This window comes from Engystomops pustulosus, chromosome 1 (genome assembly GCF_040894005.1).
Source record: "Engystomops pustulosus chromosome 1, aEngPut4.maternal, whole genome shotgun sequence".
In the NCBI taxonomy this organism is placed as follows: domain Eukaryota; kingdom Metazoa; phylum Chordata; class Amphibia; order Anura; family Leptodactylidae; genus Engystomops; species Engystomops pustulosus.
Window position 1 is genome coordinate 264,373,389 of NC_092411.1, and position 20,942 is coordinate 264,394,330.

Sequence of the window (20,942 nt, forward strand, 5' to 3'; positions counted from 1 at the left end):
ACACTCTCGAGTAAGAAGCAAGTGGCGCGTGTCTATTCCAGGTACTGAGGTCTTAAGAAACAACAATGTGGGAAACATTGGATTTGATCGATTTATGTGATCCACCCTCTGTCTCCTTTGTAGTAGTTTTGATGCTGTTATACTGTACTATGTGTAGATAGTCTTTCCTAGTTCTCAAACATCAAAATAGAACTAAGGTGAGATTTAGGGCGATGCCACACGTGGCGTTTTTGGTCTGTTTTTAATACACATCCGTTTTTACAGTTTACCGTGTGTCTGGCTGCTTTAAACCTGTTTACCTATTAAGATTAACAGGTTCAAAGCAGCCAAACGTATTGTAAACAGTAGACCCCTCACATAAATGCGATTGGCTAAAGCAGGTCCCCTAAGCTTTAAAGGGGTTGTCCAGGACCTAGGTTCCCCTGACTAATCTAAAGCTATGTGTAAATTGACTAACTTTCTAATATACTTACCGTTCCTGAAGTGGCTGGTTCCCCTCGGTCCAGAGCCGGTCACGTGACATCGCGTCTTCTTCTCTCTTCACTTCCACTGACGTCACGTCCACAGGTCTATCTTCTACACGTTGCCGCCCTCGGGACGGATAGGTGGGGTCTTCTCCTCCTCGTCACTCGATGGGCTGGGAAGTCGGCATCTATCCGGCGCATGCGCAGTAGAGGAAGCGCTTCGATGCGGCCACTGCGCATGCCCGGAATTTATAATACTCTGCCATGTCGGGATGTGTATGGCACATCCTCGGCCAATCACAGCAGATCCAGCACAATCCAGCAGAGCCTGGAAGGTGTAGTGGGCGGGGTTGCCAGCACCGTGTAGGCTGGAATGGGTGGATACACTCCCTGCTGTGTTTACAGCACAATGCACTGTGGGGAGTGTAGTTTCTGCAGCACAAAAACGTCCATACAGGAAGCTGAGATTGTAAACATTTGCAGGCTGATGTTTAACCCCATATGCAGGGAGGATTCAAAGTTTGAATCAAGGTAAGGTATGGTCATTAGGGTGATGATTGGTGACTACTGGGAACATCTGGTGAATTTTTATAGTCCCGGATAACCCCTTTAAAGGAGTTGTCCGAGAGTTCCAAAAAATTAGTAGCCAAGCTGGGGCAGACTTTAAAAAAAAAATAAATGTGTACTCATCCTCCTCTGTCGCTCCTGATGTCCCGCGCCAATCTGCAGTCTGATAAACTGGGTAACAGGGGAAAAGAAGCTGTGCTTGGGGAGCTTTGGCCAGCCGGAATCTCCCCGAGCATAGATTCCGTGCCCCTGTAAACAAACGAGCACGGATCAGACGGACAGCAGCGCGGGACATCAGGAGCAATCGAGGAGGTGAGCACCTGTTTATTTTTTTTAAAAGCCAGCTCGAGCCCAGCTCCTGATTTTTTTGGAACTCTTGGGCAACCCTTGAGTTAAAGTTTAAAAAACCCAGGAGCTGGAGCTGGCTAAGCATACTTTACTTTTCATACCATGCCTGGCAGTTTAGGGTAGTTTTGGAATATTTTACTTTGTCTGCATTGGACTTACCAGTATTACATGGCAAATTTTGTCAGGTGAAGAAACTGCTGTTTGAATCTGTGTCCCTTTAGTACCCTTGTGTGTATGTACAGTACTGTGTGTAATATGTGTACTAAGGTTCTGTGTCATGTATTGGCCACACACCAGCTTATATCACCATCTACTGGCCAAATTATATATTGCTACACATTTACCGAAGTTGTACTAATTAAAACTCTAGCGCCCTCTACTGGTGCATTTCTTTAATGCAATAATCCCAAGAGACAAAGTGGTGACAAAATTAGCATTACTTTATTCCAACTACTCATTCCAACAGTTTATTAGCACCAATAGCAGCTCTGATTCTTTTACAATAGGGAAATTAATGTGATCCGCTGATCTTTATTAACAAGATACATTCCTTAAACATGTTTAAAAATCACATTGTATCAGGTAACAGCAGCTAATTAATAATCCTTATTTATTTTGCATTCTTTAATTGAACACGTTATTTTACAGGTAGGTGCACTTATTGCAGGTACAGGATCAGGATTGTCGGCACATTGCAGAGCTTGGACTGGTCTGTTAGATGAAGAAATGAAATGTAAATGTAATAAACCAATTCTACATTGAAGAAACGTTACAGAGAGAAATGACACTTTATTAACTGAAACCTACCTTCAGAAATCTAACTGTAAAGGTAGTTCTGATGGTAGGTTCCTATTAGCGTACTAGGCCCTAATCTAGCTTTCTCTACCTGCGCATACACGGTGCACCGTTCACACTGTTCCTGATGCTCACTGCTCTACTGGAGAACTGCACATGAGCAGTAGCTCTGGCATCAGTACCGACGGGAGCGCTGCCATATGCCAGAGTTACTGCGCATGCACAGAGGACTGACAAAGCAGTGATCTGCAGGAGCGTTCTGAGAATGTGCAGATAGGGAGGGATCACAGAGGCTGCAGAGGTGTAGAGTAGCCTTTACTCCAGTAGCCTCTCAGAAAAATTAACATGTTAGGTAGATAAAATTTAGCCAAGCTTAGAAAGCATTATAAGGTTAGCTAAACATATATTAGGGTAGGCTGATAGGAACCTACCATTAGATCTACCTTAACTCTCTTTGGACCGCCTGCTGACTTTAGCTAGACGTCAGCGGGTGCAGGTCCGGAGTCTGCAGCAATGTCTTTAGACATCGCTGCTGTTTTCTACTGCTCCCGCACTTGCCGCTATGGAGAAGATAGTGTAGATAGTGTGCTATCCAATTTAAAAAATAGAAATCTACTTACCGGTGGCTCACACTCGACATCTCAGTGCTTTAGTCAAATATCCTGCATGAAAAAGGAATCCAGATGTTTAAAAAATGCCACAGCCAAGACCCTTTGATGCTTTCTAAACACTCATTTTAATTGCTTTAACCTTAGTCAAAACATTTTTACTTTCCAGAACAGTTTCCTCAGGCAAAGCCGTGGCACCGCCATGGGCACCAGTAAACCAGTCTACATCTCAGACAACCAAAAGTGGAAAAATCACATCATTACCTATAAGGGGTATATTGATGATTTATTCCAGACATTTGTCTCCCACATCAATACTAATGGCTTGGTCCTTACATGCACCCAAACCTCTCTCTGAAACAAGCATTACATTTCTTAATCTACACCTCCGAGCTAAAGAAAATGTTATCAAACCTTCTTCAAGAAGGTTGACAGTAAGTTACCTGCACTGCAAATGTTCCCACCATCACAAATGGAGGAAAAACCCTTTAGCCCGTTCAAGCGGATCAGAAAGAATTGCTACTAGACCAAAACCTTCTCAGAATAAAGCCAAATCCTAACTAAAACATTCCTAGAAAATAGGCTTTGAATGAGCAACCAAACTGTCCCAAAGAGATTAAGTGGTCATTCCTTTTTTTAACAAGATTTGCATGAATACAAGAAACTGTGCCATATATTGTCAGGATCATGGAGCGAGGTTCAGGAAGAGAGCCTGCTGGCTCACACTGGCCTGTCCTCTGACTGCTCTGCATCCTCCAAACCTAAGAGATTTTAGCCGCCACGACTCGTCATATGTGACTAGTGAGACACCTTGCATATTTCAATGCCCACTACACTACAACATTTATTAGGTTAAACAATAAATCAAGGTAATACCTCTTCTGTGTTCAGGGAATCGTCAGAACACAAGAAGACTCTTATTATAGTGATGCGTTTTATAGCACCTTTTTGCCTCAAAATCTTTGGATGAAGATATCTTTAATTGCCTACAAACTTGGTCTTAAAATCATGTCCTCCTTCATAATGTCCCACACACCTACATACATGGGGACAGCAGTAACAATGATTTAGGAATGACTGTACTGACTCATGTTGTTGAGGCGCCACATATATACTGGGGGCAGTGTGCTGGATAGCTGTATACTTGGGTGAAAGTGTGCTGGATACCTATATCCGGGGGGCCAGTGTGCTGGATACTTATATACTGAGGGCAAAGTGCTGGATACCTATATACTGGGGGGCAGTTTGCTGGATACCTATATACTGGGGGGGCAGTGTGCTGGATAGCTATATACTGGGAGGGAAGTGTGCTGGATAGCTATATACTGGGAGGGAAGTGTGCTGGATACCTATATACTGGGGGAAGTGTGCTGGATACCTATATACTGGGGGAAGTGAGCTGGATACCTATATACTGGGGGGGGGGGCAGTGTGCTGGATACCTATATGGTCCAGGCAGTGTGCTGGATAGCTATATACTGGGGGGGAAGTGTGCTGGATAGCTATATACTGGGGGGGAAGTGTGCTGGATAGCTATATACTGGGGGGAAGTGTGCTGGATAGCTATATACTGGGGGGAAGTGAGCTGGATACCTATATACTGGGGGGGGGGCAGTGTGCTGGATACCTATATAGTCCAGGCAGTGTGCTGGATAGCTATATACTGGGGGGAAGTGTGCTGGATAGCTATATACTGGGGGGGAAGTGTGCTGGATAGCTATATACTGGGGGGGAAGTGTGCTGGATAGCTATATACTGGGGGGAAGTGTGCTGGATAGCTATATACTGGGGGGAAGTGTGCTGGATAGCTATATACTGGGGGGAAGTGTGCTGGATAGCTGTATACTGGGGGGAAGTGTGCTGGATAGCTGTATACTGGGGGGAAGTGTGCTGGATAGCTATATACTGGGGGGAAGTGTGCTGGATAGCTATATACTGGGGGGAAGTGAGCTGGATACCTATATACTGGGGGGGGGCAGTGTGCTGGATAGCTATATACTGGGGGGAAGTATGCTGGATACCTATATACTGTGGCAGTGTGATGGATACATATTCACTGGGGACAGTCAGGTCCAATTATCACTATTGACCCCCAATTTGAAATGTTTTATTTAAGTTATTTATTTTATTTACTTTTGGGAGTGGGGTGACTGCTGAAGAGAAGATCTCCTGGAAAATGATTGCAAAATCACAAAAAAATTGCTTATTCTGTACACACTTTGGACTACAGATTTTCAGAGTTCAAATGAGAGAAACTATGTATATATTATTCAGCTCTGCCTTAAAAGTAATGTCCTCACAAGCTGATACATAGGTCATACAGTATATCTGGCAATCCCAGGTCATTAAAGAATATCTACCACCAAGATGTTGAAGCCCCTCAGGCGCATTTGCATATAATCCTTCATCTTGGTGGTAGATGCCCTTTAATGCATTATTCATGATCCAGGAAAAGTTACCTGAAATTGTCAATGCAGGAATATGTCATATGGTGCTCTTCAACCTCATTCTTTAGCTCCATTAGGGACTTGCTACCACAGGAATTTCTGAAATAAAAAAAAGAGTCATATTTCCTGCTAAGAAATAGAAAGTATACAAATACACAGAATATACAAGCGCTAGTCTATAAATTAGAATACAAATATAAATTAAAACATTTTTTTTCCAGCCATTCAAATAAAGTGAAACGTTTATGTTATATAGCGACATTACAAGCAGAGCGAACTTTTTCAAGTGTTTATTTATGTTAATTTTGGTGATTATGGCTTAAAGTAAAACCCAAAGGTCATTGGCCACTTTGGACAGGAATTGAAATCCCCTGGAAAACTGCAGTGACATCCAGTAACCTTAAACCCAATTCTCTGAATATGGAAAACCCCTTGAAATTACTTATGATTGTGTATTGTCATATTTAGTATTTACTTGTCCTCTTCTTCTTTGTCAATGATCACAAAGACCTTTACTTCAGAGACTCTGCTTGGGTCCAAGTTAGGAATTTCCACAGTCCTTAAAATACTGAAAGATAAAACATAAATATATAGCCATAAAATGTAATATATTATTCAAGTAATCAGATTGCTACACCTAAGGTTTTTGAGCTGTATTTTCATTGAAGACGTCACAGTCAGCAGATACCTCCTGATTTACAATTCAGCTTTACAGTACAGACTGGGACAGGTTGCGCGGATTCATAATTTGAGATTAGATCAGCTGTCTCAGGTAGGATAGAAACCATGTACTCTCCATACAGTATACAGCTCTGAAATAATCGCAAATGCTAGATTATTTTCTCCTTTATGCCACCTCCTCTCCGGGGAGGGGGAGTGGAGGGGCACAAAGGGGCCGCATACGTGAAAAGTCACTGCCTGTTCCTATTTCTACTCCAGGTAGCCTCTTGATGTATACGGCTGCACCTCATGGGCAGCGTGGCTATCATACGCCGGCGCACAAGCAACGTTCCATTTGTGTAGCAAAGGTGACAAGTTGACAAGTGTTAATAGAGCAAGAAAAACATCATAAAGATAAACTCTAAATAGATATGATGATCAGTAACCACATGTGCAATAGCTGAGATAGTGTGGCTACATTTACTACTTATGTCCTGATCTTTCATGTTATACATCAGATGATACATTACCTTTGTTTCTTGACTAGATCACCTTCTGCGGAGCCGTTTAACATCACATTTACAATTCCACAAGATTCTTGAGCAAACTGGGAAAACAAATCAGGTAATTAAAGGGAAGGAACACGTAAGTGTCTTCGCTCAAGGTAGTTTAGGACTTACCTGTTGTTTGAACACTGCAGATACTGTTAAGCCCCCATATTAAATCATTTAAGTACTTAATGGGGTTTTCCCACTAAACAAGTTAGGCCCTATCCACTGGATGGGGCTGAAATTGCTGTTCCGCGGGGGTCTCAGTGGTGAGACCCCCACAGATCACGTGAACAGGGGGTTTGCTGGGGTCCCAGTTACCTCCGTCAGACCCCTCGTCACTCCCTGAGACAAGTAGAGCAGACAGCTCTTGTATAGCTAGGGAAAAGGATAACACAAAGCTGTTAAAAGGGTATTCCAAAGTTACATAAGACACCCCTCTGATCACCTGTTTGAAGCAGTCCCAACTCGCCAATGAGTGCTACTTTGGTGTCATTTCCATTTGTCAAGTCATTAAATGAATGAGGCTGAGTTCCAAATAGTGGTACAGCCATTGTACAATGTAGAGCACTATGTATGGCACTATGTGCAGAGGCTGCAGCGATCACCTGAAAGCTATGGTCTCTTCAAACAGCTGATAGTTGGGCAACTCGGTGTTGGACCACTCAGATCTGATCTTGTCCTAAGGATAGGCTGCCAATAAATAAATCTTTCATTGTTTTAGAACATTCAAGAGGTATTTTTATAATTGAAATGTATCCCCCATAAATGAACTGATTTCTAGGATTGATACAGAGTCCTGGTTGTTACTTACTGCAGCAGATGCCATCTTCCAGAATGATTGAATGGAGTTGTATTCACATTCATCCCACGCAGGACAAGCCGTAAAGTTAAATCCTAAAATAGACAATAGACATTGGATATTTACTGTATAGAATGTACCAAAAGACATTCTCAGGATGCTATGAGCTTATGTTTCAAAACCAGCCTAGAGATATCCCAGGCGGAAATGCGTGTAAGTGCTGTCTTTAAATGTTAAATCCCGCGTGTAGTCCAAATACGTTGGATCGTCCGACGGCCCGCCACCTGATTTGTGCCGCGTGAAAGCCGGCGCGATGGTGACACAAAACGATCGCGCGCGACACAATCCCCGGCGCGATCCCCGAAAAGTCGGGAAAACTGCCGAAAATGCGGCCGTTGGACCCTTCGTAAATAAGTCCCAATGTATATATATTTATATATAGATAAGCAATTTACTTATCGGCCTAGAATATATTGTTACCTGGCCCTAGAGTCGTTCCACACCATATAAGTTCATTGAACATAAAGCCCAGGAGAGTTTCTGCAAGGGTCAAAAAATGGTCTGATTCTGTTGCGTATTGGAGTACAAGTTTATTTGTCCTGCTCCATAGAAGAGTCTGGGGAGACACAAAATATTTGACAAAAACACTGAGACAAGAAGGAAAATTAATATAGGAAGGGGATAATAACGTAAATGCAAAACTGTCAAAATAGCAGCCATATTGGTTTTCTCAGGAACAGATAAACCAGTAATTAAAGGGGTTTTCCAGCAATAAGCATAATTAGTATTCAAAAGGATCATAAAAGATACAAGCTAATATGTAATTTGTTGTTTAAAATTTGTCCACATCACATGTCCTACACCTGCCTGTCTTATAGGTAGCACTGTATGTTGGACAGGTGAATTTATTTTTTTTACTTTGCTTGTTGTTTGCTTCGTTTGCTTGCTTGTAGCAGGAGTGTGGCATGTCCTGTGCACAAACTTAAATTGGATAAGGAAATCACAGACCCTAGTAACAAAAAAGGAACCCTCAATCTCTTTCTATTCCTCCTACATAAGTCCAGGAATATCTCTTTCCCATTTCAGAAAGGCTTTAGCAACGGGTCTCAGCCCCATATTCTGCAAGAACACATAGGATTGAGTCTGGATTGGGTCAGTCAGGGGTCCACAGTAAGTCCTCTAACTTAGAAAAGCCCACCTCCAAAGATTTCAAGCCAAATGGTGCAAAAAAAACATGGAGTTACTAGAACAAGACAAGCCAACCGAGTAGGAAGTGTCGGACAAAATGCAACCACAGCAAAATTGTGTTGTGGGGACATAATAAATACATGAAAGCACCAAAGACACTTTTTTTATATGCAAACCAGTGCAAAATACTAGTGCTGATGTGATAGTATATCTGCCCGACTGTGCTCTCACAAAGGAACGCTTAGCAGTCTAGAGTAGAGAAGGGCAGATAGGGCAATGTAGACTGTGGAAAGACACCAGCACCCAGCAGGCGAGGGGCTGCAGAAAAGTCCAGTGTTGATCAGAGGAACATAGAGGAAGCCGGCTAGGAGTTATGCTGCAAAGCAGGAAGAACCAGCAATGGGAGCAGGGCACAGGGTGGAAACTGTGGGGGAGCAGTGTCGCTACAATGCCCCACAGTTGGGATGCATCGTTTGAGAACGAGCCGGCCCCATCCAGGTAACCACACCCCCTTTCACCCGATCGGTTTAAAATCGGTTTAAAAGTGATGTGGAGATGGGTAATTGACTTGACTGAGGCTTCTCATTATACAATTAAAAGGGAGCTGTGCAAGAGGGAAAAGAGCCGGCTCTTTTTACTGAGCGGAGCCTAATGATCCAGCTCATTACCCCACTGTATGGGGAGTACAGAGTGAAGCCTGCATCTGTTGTCTCGGGCGGACCCACCGCTCAGCAAAGTGGGTGCTACATGCGACCAGGCCCAGACAAAAAATAGGCCTAGCTAAGTGCAGCAGTGCCTACAGAAGGGCAATGAGAAGGGCAACAAGGATCATGAGAGGCCCCGGGGACAAAATTACAGGGTTTCAGAGCAGGATGATAGTGGAAACTACAGGATGGAGGTCAGTTTGGCACCCACATGTCTGCTCAGCACAGCACCGGGTCACACTCCCCAGATGAGTGAACCTTATGGCCATGTTTGAGTTGCTCGTTAGGTTGTGAGACGTTCCCTATAGTATCTCTGAAAGAGACCCTCTACAAACTCCTCCATCTTTTTTATCTTGACCCTTTAATGTTATAATTAGACGCCTCTCACCTTATCGCACGGGATACGCTCTGCAGTCATTTCAGTGAGGTGCCTGTAGTCTTCTTCAGTGATTCCACATGGATCTTTCCCTTGTACAGCATTTAGGAGTTCTTCCCATATTGCGTTGCAGTCCCTTTCCCTTTGTGAGGAAATAAATTAGGAAAAGAGTTTGACTAATCCCATAATGTATACGGATATACGTCAAGAACCAGCGATGAATCTCATACATTCCTCGTGCCCCAAATCCCACTCAAAGAAACCTGTGACCAACAACTTTTTACTATAAAAAATCAGCTGTTCGCTTCCGCCAGTGCACAGATCATGGAACATAAAGAAGACAGTTCCATTCTTTGTGTAAAGGCCACATTCACATGATCGTATGGGGGGTGGGGGGCGTATGTACGGCGGCAAGCTTGCTTGTGTCCCATAGAAAGCAATGGGCGCACTGCACCGTACCACTACATACACAGGGAAAAGATATGACATGTCCTATTACGGCACCGTGCGCAATGTATCGCTATGGAGAGGGGAAGACCCCTCCTCCTCCTCTCTATGGCGCCGGCCGTAGTCGTGCGGGCATATGTTCGTGTAAATGTGCCTTAAGCTTGGTCACTATAATGACTGTGAATATGCATTAACATGCCATTTTGAGTTTCCATTTTTCCCTGCCCACCTTCAAAAATCCAAAACTTTAAATATTTTCCATGTACAGAGCTGTATGAGGGCAAGATCGCAACTTGGATTGATCATTCACCTGTTCCAGGTTTACAACTGGACTTCTTAATATGATTTACTTCATGTTGGATAATACAGCAACAATTCAGTTGCTCTGCTTCCCAAGCCTATGCTCATCACTGACCACATTCATTGACAGCAAACATCTCACTTTAGAAGAATTGAAACAGAAACTAAACTAAAAAGTTATGAACTTTTCCCTAAAAGTGGTTTGCACATAAAAGAAAATCTAAAATTTCAACCCCCTTGTGATGTTTACACAATAAAGATAATTTTTAACCTTTACTTTACAATTTTACTTAGTTTTATTGCTGTTTTAGCTCCTATCACTTGCGATGGTCAGTGCAAAATTCCGGAGTGTGAGCATGGACACTCTAAGCAGACACTTCATGATCCATCTGTGCTGTGAGATGATGTGTGCTGACAATGTGCTTAGATTATCAGGGTCCAGGTTTATCTACACTTTTATTTATCTTCTGAACATTGACTAGTATCCGACACATAGAATGAGAGCTCAAAGATCAGAGATGATGAGATCCATGAGATGTATATAACATTGAGTCACATTTTCAACTCTGCTATCTCAGCTATAACATACACGGTCAGCTCTGCTATATGCCTCCCTCCTCTGGATAAAGACCTTATCTGCCTGTTGCTTGTAGATTTACTCTCTTCACGTTGTTGCTTGCCAGCAGGAAGTCTGTGTGTGTGAATGAGCTTGTTTTGTAATGCAATGGTGGTGGCCGATGCAGAGAGAAGCTCACTGTAGCATCAGACAGAAGAAGAATCTGTCCTCCCCGACCCTAGACTTTTGATTTATGGTTGGATCCCGGGTCAACCAAAATTGTATACACTAGGACTAATAGAGACAGGTTAGAATTCTATACGTGAAATGATGTATTCTTGTTAATAACATTAAGGCTCATTTATTTAGGGTCCGCAGACCGCACTATCGTCGGATATTCCAACAATTTCTGATTTGCAACGCATTTAGCAGGGGTTTTTGGCACACGCGATTGGATTTCGTTGCATCGACACTGGCTTTCATGCGACACAAATCTGGGGGGGGGGCTTCAGGCCGTTGGACGATCTGATTCAGACTAGGGGCGGGATTTAACATTTAAATTGTGTCGCAAGCCATGCACTTACATGCACCAGGAAGAAGAAGGTGAACTCCGGCGGACCTTAGTGGGGAGCAACACATGATGTAAGTGAATCGCGGCGGATGTGCATTCTCGTAGGACAACGCATCTCGGGGAACGCACAGGGACGGGTAAGTAAGTGTGCCCCATTGAATTAGAGATTTGGGCATGTTTACTAAGGGATTTGTGCCAGTTTTCTGTCAGACTTTGCACATTCTTTTAGGTGTAAACTGTTTGTACAGGTATTATCCGCGCCACTATTGTTTCATGCGCGACCCTTTTGTGGCACAGCTACGCTAGCCTCCATGCGTCACAAATTAGGGGGCTTTCCAGTGCTCAGTCGGACCGTGCGCCGGATTTTACATGCAAAGTCTGTCACAAGCCCTATATTAAAGGTGCACCACAAAACTAGATGGTGAACTCTGTCGGGCAAGTGCAGGAAGCGACCGATTCATGATTTCTGTAGCACGATCTTAATGAATCTGTTGCACCGAGCATTAAACACGGGCAGAGCACTTAGTAAATATGGCCCAATATGTTATTTTGTTATCCTGAGTACCGTATATACTTGTGTATAAGCCGAGTTTTTCAGCACAAAAAATGTGCTGAAAAACGTCCCCTCGGCTTATACACGAGTCAATATTAAGTAAAAAATACTTAAAAAATAATAAACGTATAAACTTACCCTCCAGTGGCCCCGACCTGCAGCGCTGCTCCCTCGATGTCCGCGCCGCTTGTCTTCAGGCTTCCGCGTCCGTCTTCTTTCTTTTGCTGGGCGCCGCCATGTCTTTCCCCCGGTAGTATGACGTCAGCAGCGGCGCGTCATACTAGGCGCCGGCAGGGAGAGAGCAATGGCGGCGCCCAGCAGAAGAGAGAAGACGGTGCGGAAGCCTGAAGACAAGCGGCGGGGACATCGGGGGAGCAGCACTGCACATCGGGGCCACCGGAGGGTGAGTACATAAGTTTATTTTTTTTAATGCTGGGGGCAAGCTGTATACCACTGGGGGCAGGCTGTATACCACTGGGGGCAGGCTGTATACCACTGGGGGCAGGGCTGTATACCACTGGGGGCAAGCTGTATACCACTGAGGGCAGGGCTGTATACCACTGGGGGCAGGCTGTATACCACTGGGGGCAGGGCTGTATACCACTGGGGAAGGTGCTGTATACTACTGGGGGCAAGCTGTATACTACTGGGGGCTGTGCTGTATACTACTGGGGGCAGGCTGTATACTACTGGGGGCAGGCTGTATACTACTATGGGCAGGCTGTATACTACTGGGGGCAGGCTGTATACTACTATGGGCAGGCTGTATACTACTATGGGCAGGCTGTATACTACTATGGGCAGGCTGTATACTACTGGGGGCAGGCTGTATACTACTATGGGCAGGCTGTATACTACTGGGGGCAGGCTGTATACTACTATGGGCAGGCTGTATACTACTATGGGCAGGCTGTATACTACTGGGGGCAGGCTGTATACTACTATGGGCAGGCTGTATACTACTGGGGGCAAGCTGTATACTACTGGGAGCAGGCTGGGCTGGCTGTATACTATAGGGGGCTGGTTGGCTATATACTGGGGGGGGGGCTGTGACCAATGCATTTCCCACCCTCGGTTTATACTCGAGTCAGTAATTTTTCCTAGTTTTTGGTGGTAAAATTAGGGGTCTCGGCTTATACTCGGGTCGGCTTATAGTCGAGTATATACGGAATATATAAGAATCTTGTCTTCATGGGAATATACAGTGATCAAGCTCTAATTCCATTAAAGCAAATGAAGTTTTGAATCCTCAGGTCACATGATTCCCAAAATTTGATATCTTGGTCCCCGCACACAAATATCATTCTTACTCACCCAATCTCTGGATGCAGGGACCAATATTGACGGCAGCGATCAATCACGATTGTTCTGATGTTGGATGTTGTACCTGGAGCTTCAAACGGGGTTTCCTGGTAACCTGTTGCAAATAAGTCCCATATATTGGAAGTAAGCACTATTGGTACCAGGGCCAGCACGCACCCCAGCAACAGGTGTGCAGTCACAGGGTGACAAGACATCGCTGCCTCCTTCTCTGCAGGACAAGGCTGCTTACTAAGCCTTCAGCCCTCACAACCAGACACGTTACTCGGCAGTCAGCACTTTATATTCTCTTGGTCCCCTCCCACTCCTGCTGTTTCCAGCCTATACACACATGCAGGTCTATGTTAGAGTTTGAAAGGCCGGTCCACCATAGGAAGGCAAGGAATTTCATATTGAATAAATTGACTTATTAAAATCTATCTGATGCACTTTGAACCCTGTACACATTTATAGAATAGACCGATCAGTTATCATCAGTCCTTCGATTGCAGGGAAACATACCTGAATATTCAATGTACAAAATACATTCAGAAAGTATTCCATTTATATACGCTTTTTAATAAAACAAGGATTATATTGGATTCAAAACTCAATTAAAACACGTATGTATAAATCTGCCGTTCATGCCATAAATCTATACTACATTGTACAAACAAGAGTAATAAGTTACCTTTAGAAAGTCATGGAAAACTAGAACGTCTTTTCACCCCATCTAATAATATGCAAAACATAGTGGGGCACATTTACTTACCCGGTCCAGTCGCGATCCCGCGGTGCGTTGTCCGGCGCTGATTCGGGTCTGCGGTCGTGCGCCTGATATCCACCAGGTGTTGCTGCTGCTCTGAGGTCCGCCGGAGTTCACCTTCTTCTTCCCGGTGCATGTGAGTGCTGATCTTGCGTCACAATTCTTTTTTTTAAATTCCGCGGTTTGTCGGAATCTGTTGGGTTTCCGGCGGCCACACCCCCACCCCATTTCTGTCGCGGCACCGATGTGCCACAATCCGATCGCGTGCGCCAAAACCCGGAGCAATTCAGCGCAAAACGGTGCAAATCGGAAATATTCAGGAAAACCTGATGGAATCGCAGCCGCAGGACCCTTAGTAAATGTGCCCCAGTGTCCCTCTAAATCAGCATTCTATTCATAAAAAAGCGATAGTTTTCTTCCTTCTGCATATGATTCCTGCGATTAAACACAACAACTCAACTGACCCAAAAGGATAAAAATATAAATCTTTTTACAAAGACAAATTAGTAAAATTTTACTACAACATAATAGCATAATGAGGTACAAAGAGATTAAAAAACAGATGGAAATGGTACTAAGGGACACAGAACACCCTCCCAAAACCCCTTGCACACGAACGTACTGTATACAAGCACAAGAGACGAGGGGTGTGCGGATGTGGCAACGGCCCCCACTTTGGCATCTGCCTTGCAGGGTTTTTGACTTCTTATGGATCAATTCAATATAATGTAAAGTTTGGACTTGATGGACTGATGTCTTTTTCTAACCTTTTTTACTGTGATATTGCGGGGGATGTATTAACGCACTTGCGCCACAATTCTGGTGATTTTGCACCTAAAACACTGTTTAAAATGCCTTGCACCACACTTATCAATGCTTTTGGACCATTTTTTGGCACTTTTCCAACTCGTCCGGATATGGGGCATGGCCTTCGGGGGGAAAAGGGCGTGACCACACGAGAAAGGGGCGTGACTTATGGAAAATTGTCCGTGCACCCAAAAGTAAAAAGTAAACAAATTTTATTTGTACCATAGTACACCACAACACAGAAATATTAAAAACATTTAAAAGTGTGGACTACACACAAATGTAAACCAACAGGGAGACCTGGCATATGATAAAACCAGTCAACCTGACCAACACCAGCTCCCCCCAATGAGCAAAGCCTCTCCTGACCAGGTAAATGACGAAAATTGAAACAGGTGGAAATACTAGAATATGGTAGAAACCAAACATAGGTTGATCCAAATTGTGATGCAGTAAATCAAAATAAGATCATGTAACTCTCTGTAAAGCACTATAATGGATCAGAAAGGTATCTACCTGTGGTGATGAAAATACAGACCAAGGAGAGGTAGGGGGAGACTGGGGCACTTACCCGGTCCTGTCGCGATCCAGTGGCGCGTTCTCTGTCGAGGATTGGGGTCTTCCGGTGATTCACTAAGGTAGTGCACCTGATGTCCACCAGGTGTCGCTGCTGCGCTGAAGTCCGTCGGAGTTCACTGGAGTTCACCATCCGTTGCTGGGTGCAGGTAAGCACGTGTCAAGCGACACTTTTATTTCTGTGTTTTTTCCAAATCCATCGGAAAACCCCCCCGATTTCCGTCGCGTGCATGCCGGCGCCGATGTGCCACAATCCGATCGCGTGCGCCAAAAAACCGGGGTAAATCAGAAAAATTTTGGAAACCCGACAAAAAAAAGCAATTTGGGCCCGGAGGAGTTCCCAAAAGTGTATTGTCCAACCGGAATGCACTGTGCCGCGATTCACTAAGATCGTGCACCCGATATCCTGCATGTGTCGCTTCCCCGCTCAGGTCCGCCGGAGTTCTCCTCCTTCTTCCTGGTGCATGTAAGTGCTTGGGCTTACGACACAATTTGCAGGTTATATCCCGCACTCAGTCCGAATCAGTCGGATAGTCCGACGATCTGAAATCTGATTTTGTGTGACACAATCCCCAGTTAAATACCTGTCCTGGCCGTGCAATCCCTGAAAATGTTAGAAAAACTGTCAATAATGCGGCCACGGACCCTTAGTAACTAAGCCTCTATGTGTTTGTAGAGCCATACATACACTATTAGTACGGCCTTTTGTGACACTACATTTGATGTCATCCCAGACACGCACATGTGACACAGTTTCCAGATCATCAGTAGTCCTTAAAATACACCCTATTTTTTTTTTTTTATTTTGATCCCTCCTGATGTAGCGTCCGTAGGTGAAACGCACATAGAGGGTTACATTTTTTTTTATTCTTTGCAGTTGTCTCACTATTTGCGTTTCTCGGATCATGTGCGGTGCTGTGACTATATACTCATATCCTATGTGTTTTATACTCTATTTAAAGTTATCTGTTGATACCATGATTTATAGTCACACAGCAAACACACATGACTAGCTGTGCTCATATGCTCTTAGACCTTAGACACACACTTTGTACTATGACTTCTATTTGTATTTCATCTTATGATGTTATCGTTGCACACATCGGGGCAACACTGGCGTAGAAGCCCTGAAATAATCACAAATGCTACCATATTTCTGGCGATTATTAGCCCCTTTCTGCCACCTCCACGCCAGCAGGGGGCGCATCCGGCAGGGGAGAGGCCGGAGCCTCTGGATGTATCCGTCTGCACCGGAGGTGTTACATATCTTATAATGTTTTATCCAAATAATAGGACAAATTATTCGTAACATTTTGGGGTGAACATCTAGATGAGGAGGGGTTTCTGTATTCACATTGTAGCCTTGGCTTGCTTCTTACATCTTCAGGTGTATTTTTATGTGTTTTGATCTTTTGTCCTGTCTATGTGATGTGATTTTTTTTTGCATCAGTGTGAACTACTGCGAGTAAGAGCAATAGATAGCATACTGACCCAATGATTTCAATGGGCCTGTTCTATTTCTATCTTTTTTTTTTCCCACTGATGTGCAGACTGTGAGAAAAAAAATGTAGTGTGATTTTTTTTTTCAAATCACATGACATCCATATTCGTTATGTTTTTTGTTCTTGTTTTTTCATTTTGCACTAGTCAACCATCTGGGCAGGGGAGACAATAGTAAAACAACCTATTTTCTCATCAGTAAAAAAAAAATAATGGATGGCTTACTAATGTATTTTTTTCCCCTGCCCATTTGGTTACCTACGGATGTGAAAAAAAATGGATGCAGATACAATATAGACTGCACATGGATATGTCACACATCCAAATTTTTTGTGGACACACAACGGACAAGTCCCTCTGAATGAGCGTCAGGAAAAAAGGAGATTGCCTTTCTGTCTGTAGCTCTTAAAATAACCTGACCTGTGTCTCTAGAGGAGAGCGAGTGGGACATATCTCATCCGTCTGTAAACTGCACTTTGGGGTTAGGGGTCAGGGAGTTATTTAGGTAGTAAGTTTTTTCTTTTTATAAGGGACAGTTGGAGTCAGGACCTCCCTAGATGATCAGTAAAGATTTCTAGTGGAAATTGCTGGTGTTATTGCTTGATAATAATAATAATAATTCCTTTATTAATATAGTGCACACAGATTACACAGCACTGCACAAGACCTTGTCAGATCGGTCCTTAAAAAAAAATTCCAGTTTATTGCATTGGTGCCGCGACTCTAGTTATTATCAGGCCTAAAGACAGCCTCACTAAGACCCACTGGTCAAAAGAAAAATGTGTGTTAAAACAAATATCTTTATTTGTATGTATTTTAAAAGGGAAATTGGTAAAGACAACACTACACAAGAATTCTTAAAAATCTACAGTCAGTAGAGCCCACAATGTGAGATTTACTTATTAAAGTTATATAATCGTGGCTGGAGTGTTGTGTGTTGTACTGGTTTCTTTGTATACATCTAATTGGCGTAGAAATGGTGTGGTGTTTGTTTATTGTTTTCATTCAGTATCTCCGTTCACTGTAAGCTGAATGGGGGACACTGTATAGTTTGGACACTAGGTGTCACTAGTGAGTAATCATTTGTAGTTCTTAGAATTAATAGAGTAACCTTCTTCACTCGTATTTATTAGTCAAATGATACTGTATATGTGTCCATCCGATAGGAGTCCTTAACAAACTTAGGCTGCATTCACAAACATGTATGGGGGATGTATATACGGCCTATATACATCCCCCATACACTTCTATGGGCTCACGGCATCGTACAGCACGTGCGGCACCATACCGCTCCGTAGGCCGGGAAAAGATAGGACATGTCTTATCCCGTATTACGGCGCCGTGGCTCATATGTTCCTATGGAGAGGGGCAGGGGTGAGCTGCGCTCACCTCCTCCTCCTCTCCACGCGCGCAGCCATGTGCCCGCCGTGCTACGGTGCGACGGGCAACGGCAGTGTGCATGTAGCCTTATTCTGTATCTGGATTGAATCACTACAGAACACCACTCACTTCCAATTATTTGTTCATGTGCCAAAGCACATACCAGTCTCTCATACACATACACTCTCATGTATTACAGCCACTCGTTCTGATCTGACTATTATTCAATTCATTTGGCTCTCTGACTGCTAAATAAAACAGAAAACACTACAGCGTCTCCAGTGAGTAGTAACCTGTGAGCAGGTAGGAGGAAAGTGCTGACATTTATAGGTCTAAAAAATACGTGAAGTTGGTGCAGGGTTCCAGTTAGTAGTACACAGTGCACTAGTTGATAATCGTCATTTCTAGTGTTTTGTCAGCACTGCCAACCAGGCAACAAAAAAATGGCTGCCATTTCAAACCAAAAATAAAATAATTTTTTTTCTGTTTATTGTACAGTGGCTGCCAGTCTTAGTCATATAATGACAGGATTTAACAATCTGGGGCACATTTACTTACCCGTCCCAGTCGCGATCCCTGATCTGAACTCTCCAACGATGATGCACTGTGCCGCAATCCACGTAGATCGTGCGCCCAATATCCTGCATGTGTCGCTCCCCTGCTCAGGTCCGCCGGAGTTCACCTTCTTCTTCCCGATGCATGCAAGTGCTTGGCTTGCGACAAAAATGTAAATGTTAAATCCCGCGCTTAGCCCGAATCCGTCAGATCGTCCAACCGCATGCCCCATGATTTGTTTCGCGTGCAAGCTAGCGCGTTTGCGACACAATCCCCGGCACAATCCCCTGAAAGTTGGGAAACTCGAAGGAAATGTGGTCGCGGGACCCTTAGTAAATAAGCCCCTGTGTGTCAGTTATCTGCTAGTCTCTAGCTGGAAAACACTGGTCTTTTGCTGCGCCAGATTTATTACCTTGATGATGAATTCTGGTGCAGGATAAGACTGGCGGTTCCTACTTTAGAACTACTTTTAGTTGGTCTAAACTGTGCGCCAGAATTTCGGGTGCACGGACGATTTCCTGTAAGCTAAGCCCCATTTCTTCCTAGACGCCCATTTTCTGCAGGCCACACCCCAATGGTCGCACGAGTCGGAAAAGTGCCAAAAAAAGGGTTTAAAAGCCTTGATAAATGAGGTGAAAGGCATTTTAGACCGTTTTTTTGGAGCAAAACAACCAGAATTGGGGCGCAAGTGCGTTAATAAAGCCCAATGTTTGGAAAGCAAAAGGGTTCCACTTCCAAGGTGAGGCTTCACATACTTTGAAACAAACTAATTTTTTTCATTAAAAAATACCTTTTGTTCATTCCGGTGTGTTGAAGCTGGAGGAGAAGGATAAGAAGCTCCAGCTAAAGTAGCAGGACAAGTTCTGTACCTAGAAGACAAAGTACAAAATATTCCCGTAGGCGATCCAGCACTGGACCTCTACAGCCAATCAGACAGGTAAGTGCCCGCTACAGCCAATCAGACATTCTGTCTCATTACAGAAACTAGGATTACCATGACAGGTCCAGCTCAAGTCACCTGTAGCGAAATAAAGTAAGTCTTATTATGTCATTTTTGGACCCTGGGCAAAAAAGTATCATGCAAAAACCCCTTTAGCATGATTTTTGTTAGGAGGTTAAATGACTTTTGGGTCCCTGGTGTGTACATTGCTTCTAAGATGTTTTATTTGCCTAGATTATTATTATTTTAACTGTGTATATATGCAGGTTGGCAGCATGTGACAAGTCCCATGTTGGTGACACTAGAAGCCCTTAAGCTGAAATGCAACTTTCCATGTCTGCAACTTCCCACCAGACTGTATAGAGCGTATGGAAAGTATTCAGACCCCTTTAAATTTTTTCACTTATGGTTGTATTGCAGCCAATTAGTAAGATAAAAAAATATTTTTTATGCTCATTACACTCTCCATTGTGACAGAAAAAAACAGAAATGTAGATATTTTTGCTAAGTTATTAAACAAGAAAAACTGAAATATCACATGGTCGTATTCAAACTCTTTGCCGTGACACTCATATTCAACTCACATGATGTCCATTTCCTTCTAAACCTCCTTGAGATGGTTCTACTCCTTTATTGGAGTCCAGCTGTGTTTAATTAAAATGATGGGACTTGATTAGGAAAGACACACACCTGTCTATATAAGACCTCAGAGTGCATGAGAATCATGAGGTCTAAGAAACTGCCCAAGGAGTTTAGAGACAGAATTGTGGCAAGACAAAGATCTGGCCAAGGTTACAAAATAATTTCTGCAGCGCTGAAGGTTCCTGAGAGCACAGTGACCCCCATAATCCTTAAGTTGAAGTAGTTTGTCCAACCAAACTAAGCAGTCGAGGGAGAAAAGCCATGGTTAAAGAGAAGTAAAGAACCCCAAGATCACCGTGGCTGAGCTCCGGAGATGCAGTAGGAGAAAGTTCCACAAAGTCATCACTGCAGCATCCATCATTTGGGGCTTTATGGCAGAGTCTGCCGACAGAAGCCTCTCCTTAGTGCAAGACATATGAAAGGCACATACATTGTGCAAAAAATACACATGAAGAACTCCCAGACTATGAGAAATAAGATTCTCTGGTCCGATGAGACAAATATTGAACTTTTTTGTGTTAAATCTAAACAGTATGTGAGAAG

At 43.6% G+C, this 20,942-nt stretch overlaps 1 protein-coding gene and 1 long non-coding RNA gene across 2 annotated transcripts in view; one reads left to right on the plus strand and one right to left on the minus strand.

Annotated features, from left to right (window-relative positions):
- Positions 1-19,850, plus strand: part of LOC140112791 (uncharacterized) — a 38,400-nt gene extending 18,550 nt beyond the window's left edge. Inside the window, exons 2-3 of the long non-coding RNA XR_011852706.1 lie at positions 6,437-6,513; positions 19,799-19,850. This is a non-coding gene — a long non-coding RNA (uncharacterized lncRNA). The remainder of the gene's footprint in view (positions 1-6,436; positions 6,514-19,798) is intronic.
- Positions 1,817-13,513, minus strand: LOC140112775 (ADP-ribosyl cyclase/cyclic ADP-ribose hydrolase 1-like). The gene is made up of 9 exons (XM_072132606.1): positions 13,249-13,513; positions 9,520-9,649; positions 7,720-7,855; positions 7,252-7,334; positions 6,420-6,496; positions 5,705-5,797; positions 5,242-5,328; positions 2,795-2,836; positions 1,817-2,090 (listed from the first exon to the last, which is right to left on the minus strand). Exons 1-8 carry the CDS (start codon positions 13,449-13,451, stop codon positions 2,824-2,826), a joined length of 822 nt encoding a protein of 273 aa, XP_071988707.1. The 5' UTR covers positions 13,452-13,513; the 3' UTR covers positions 1,817-2,090; positions 2,795-2,823.
- Positions 19,851-20,942: the final 1,092 nt, after the last annotated feature.

Coding starts and splice junctions, on each gene's coding strand:
- LOC140112775 (XM_072132606.1), bottom strand. CDS start 13,451: ATGTCTTGTCACCCTGTGACTGCACACCTGTTGCTGGGGTGCGTGCTG. Junction 7,335..7,719: donor TGGAACGACTCTAGGGCCAG/GTAACAATATAT, acceptor TGTCTATTTTAG/GATTTAACTTTACGGCTTGT. Junction 5,329..5,704: donor GACAAAGAAGAAGAGGACAA/GTAAATACTAAA, acceptor TTTTTATTTCAG/AAATTCCTGTGGTAGCAAGT.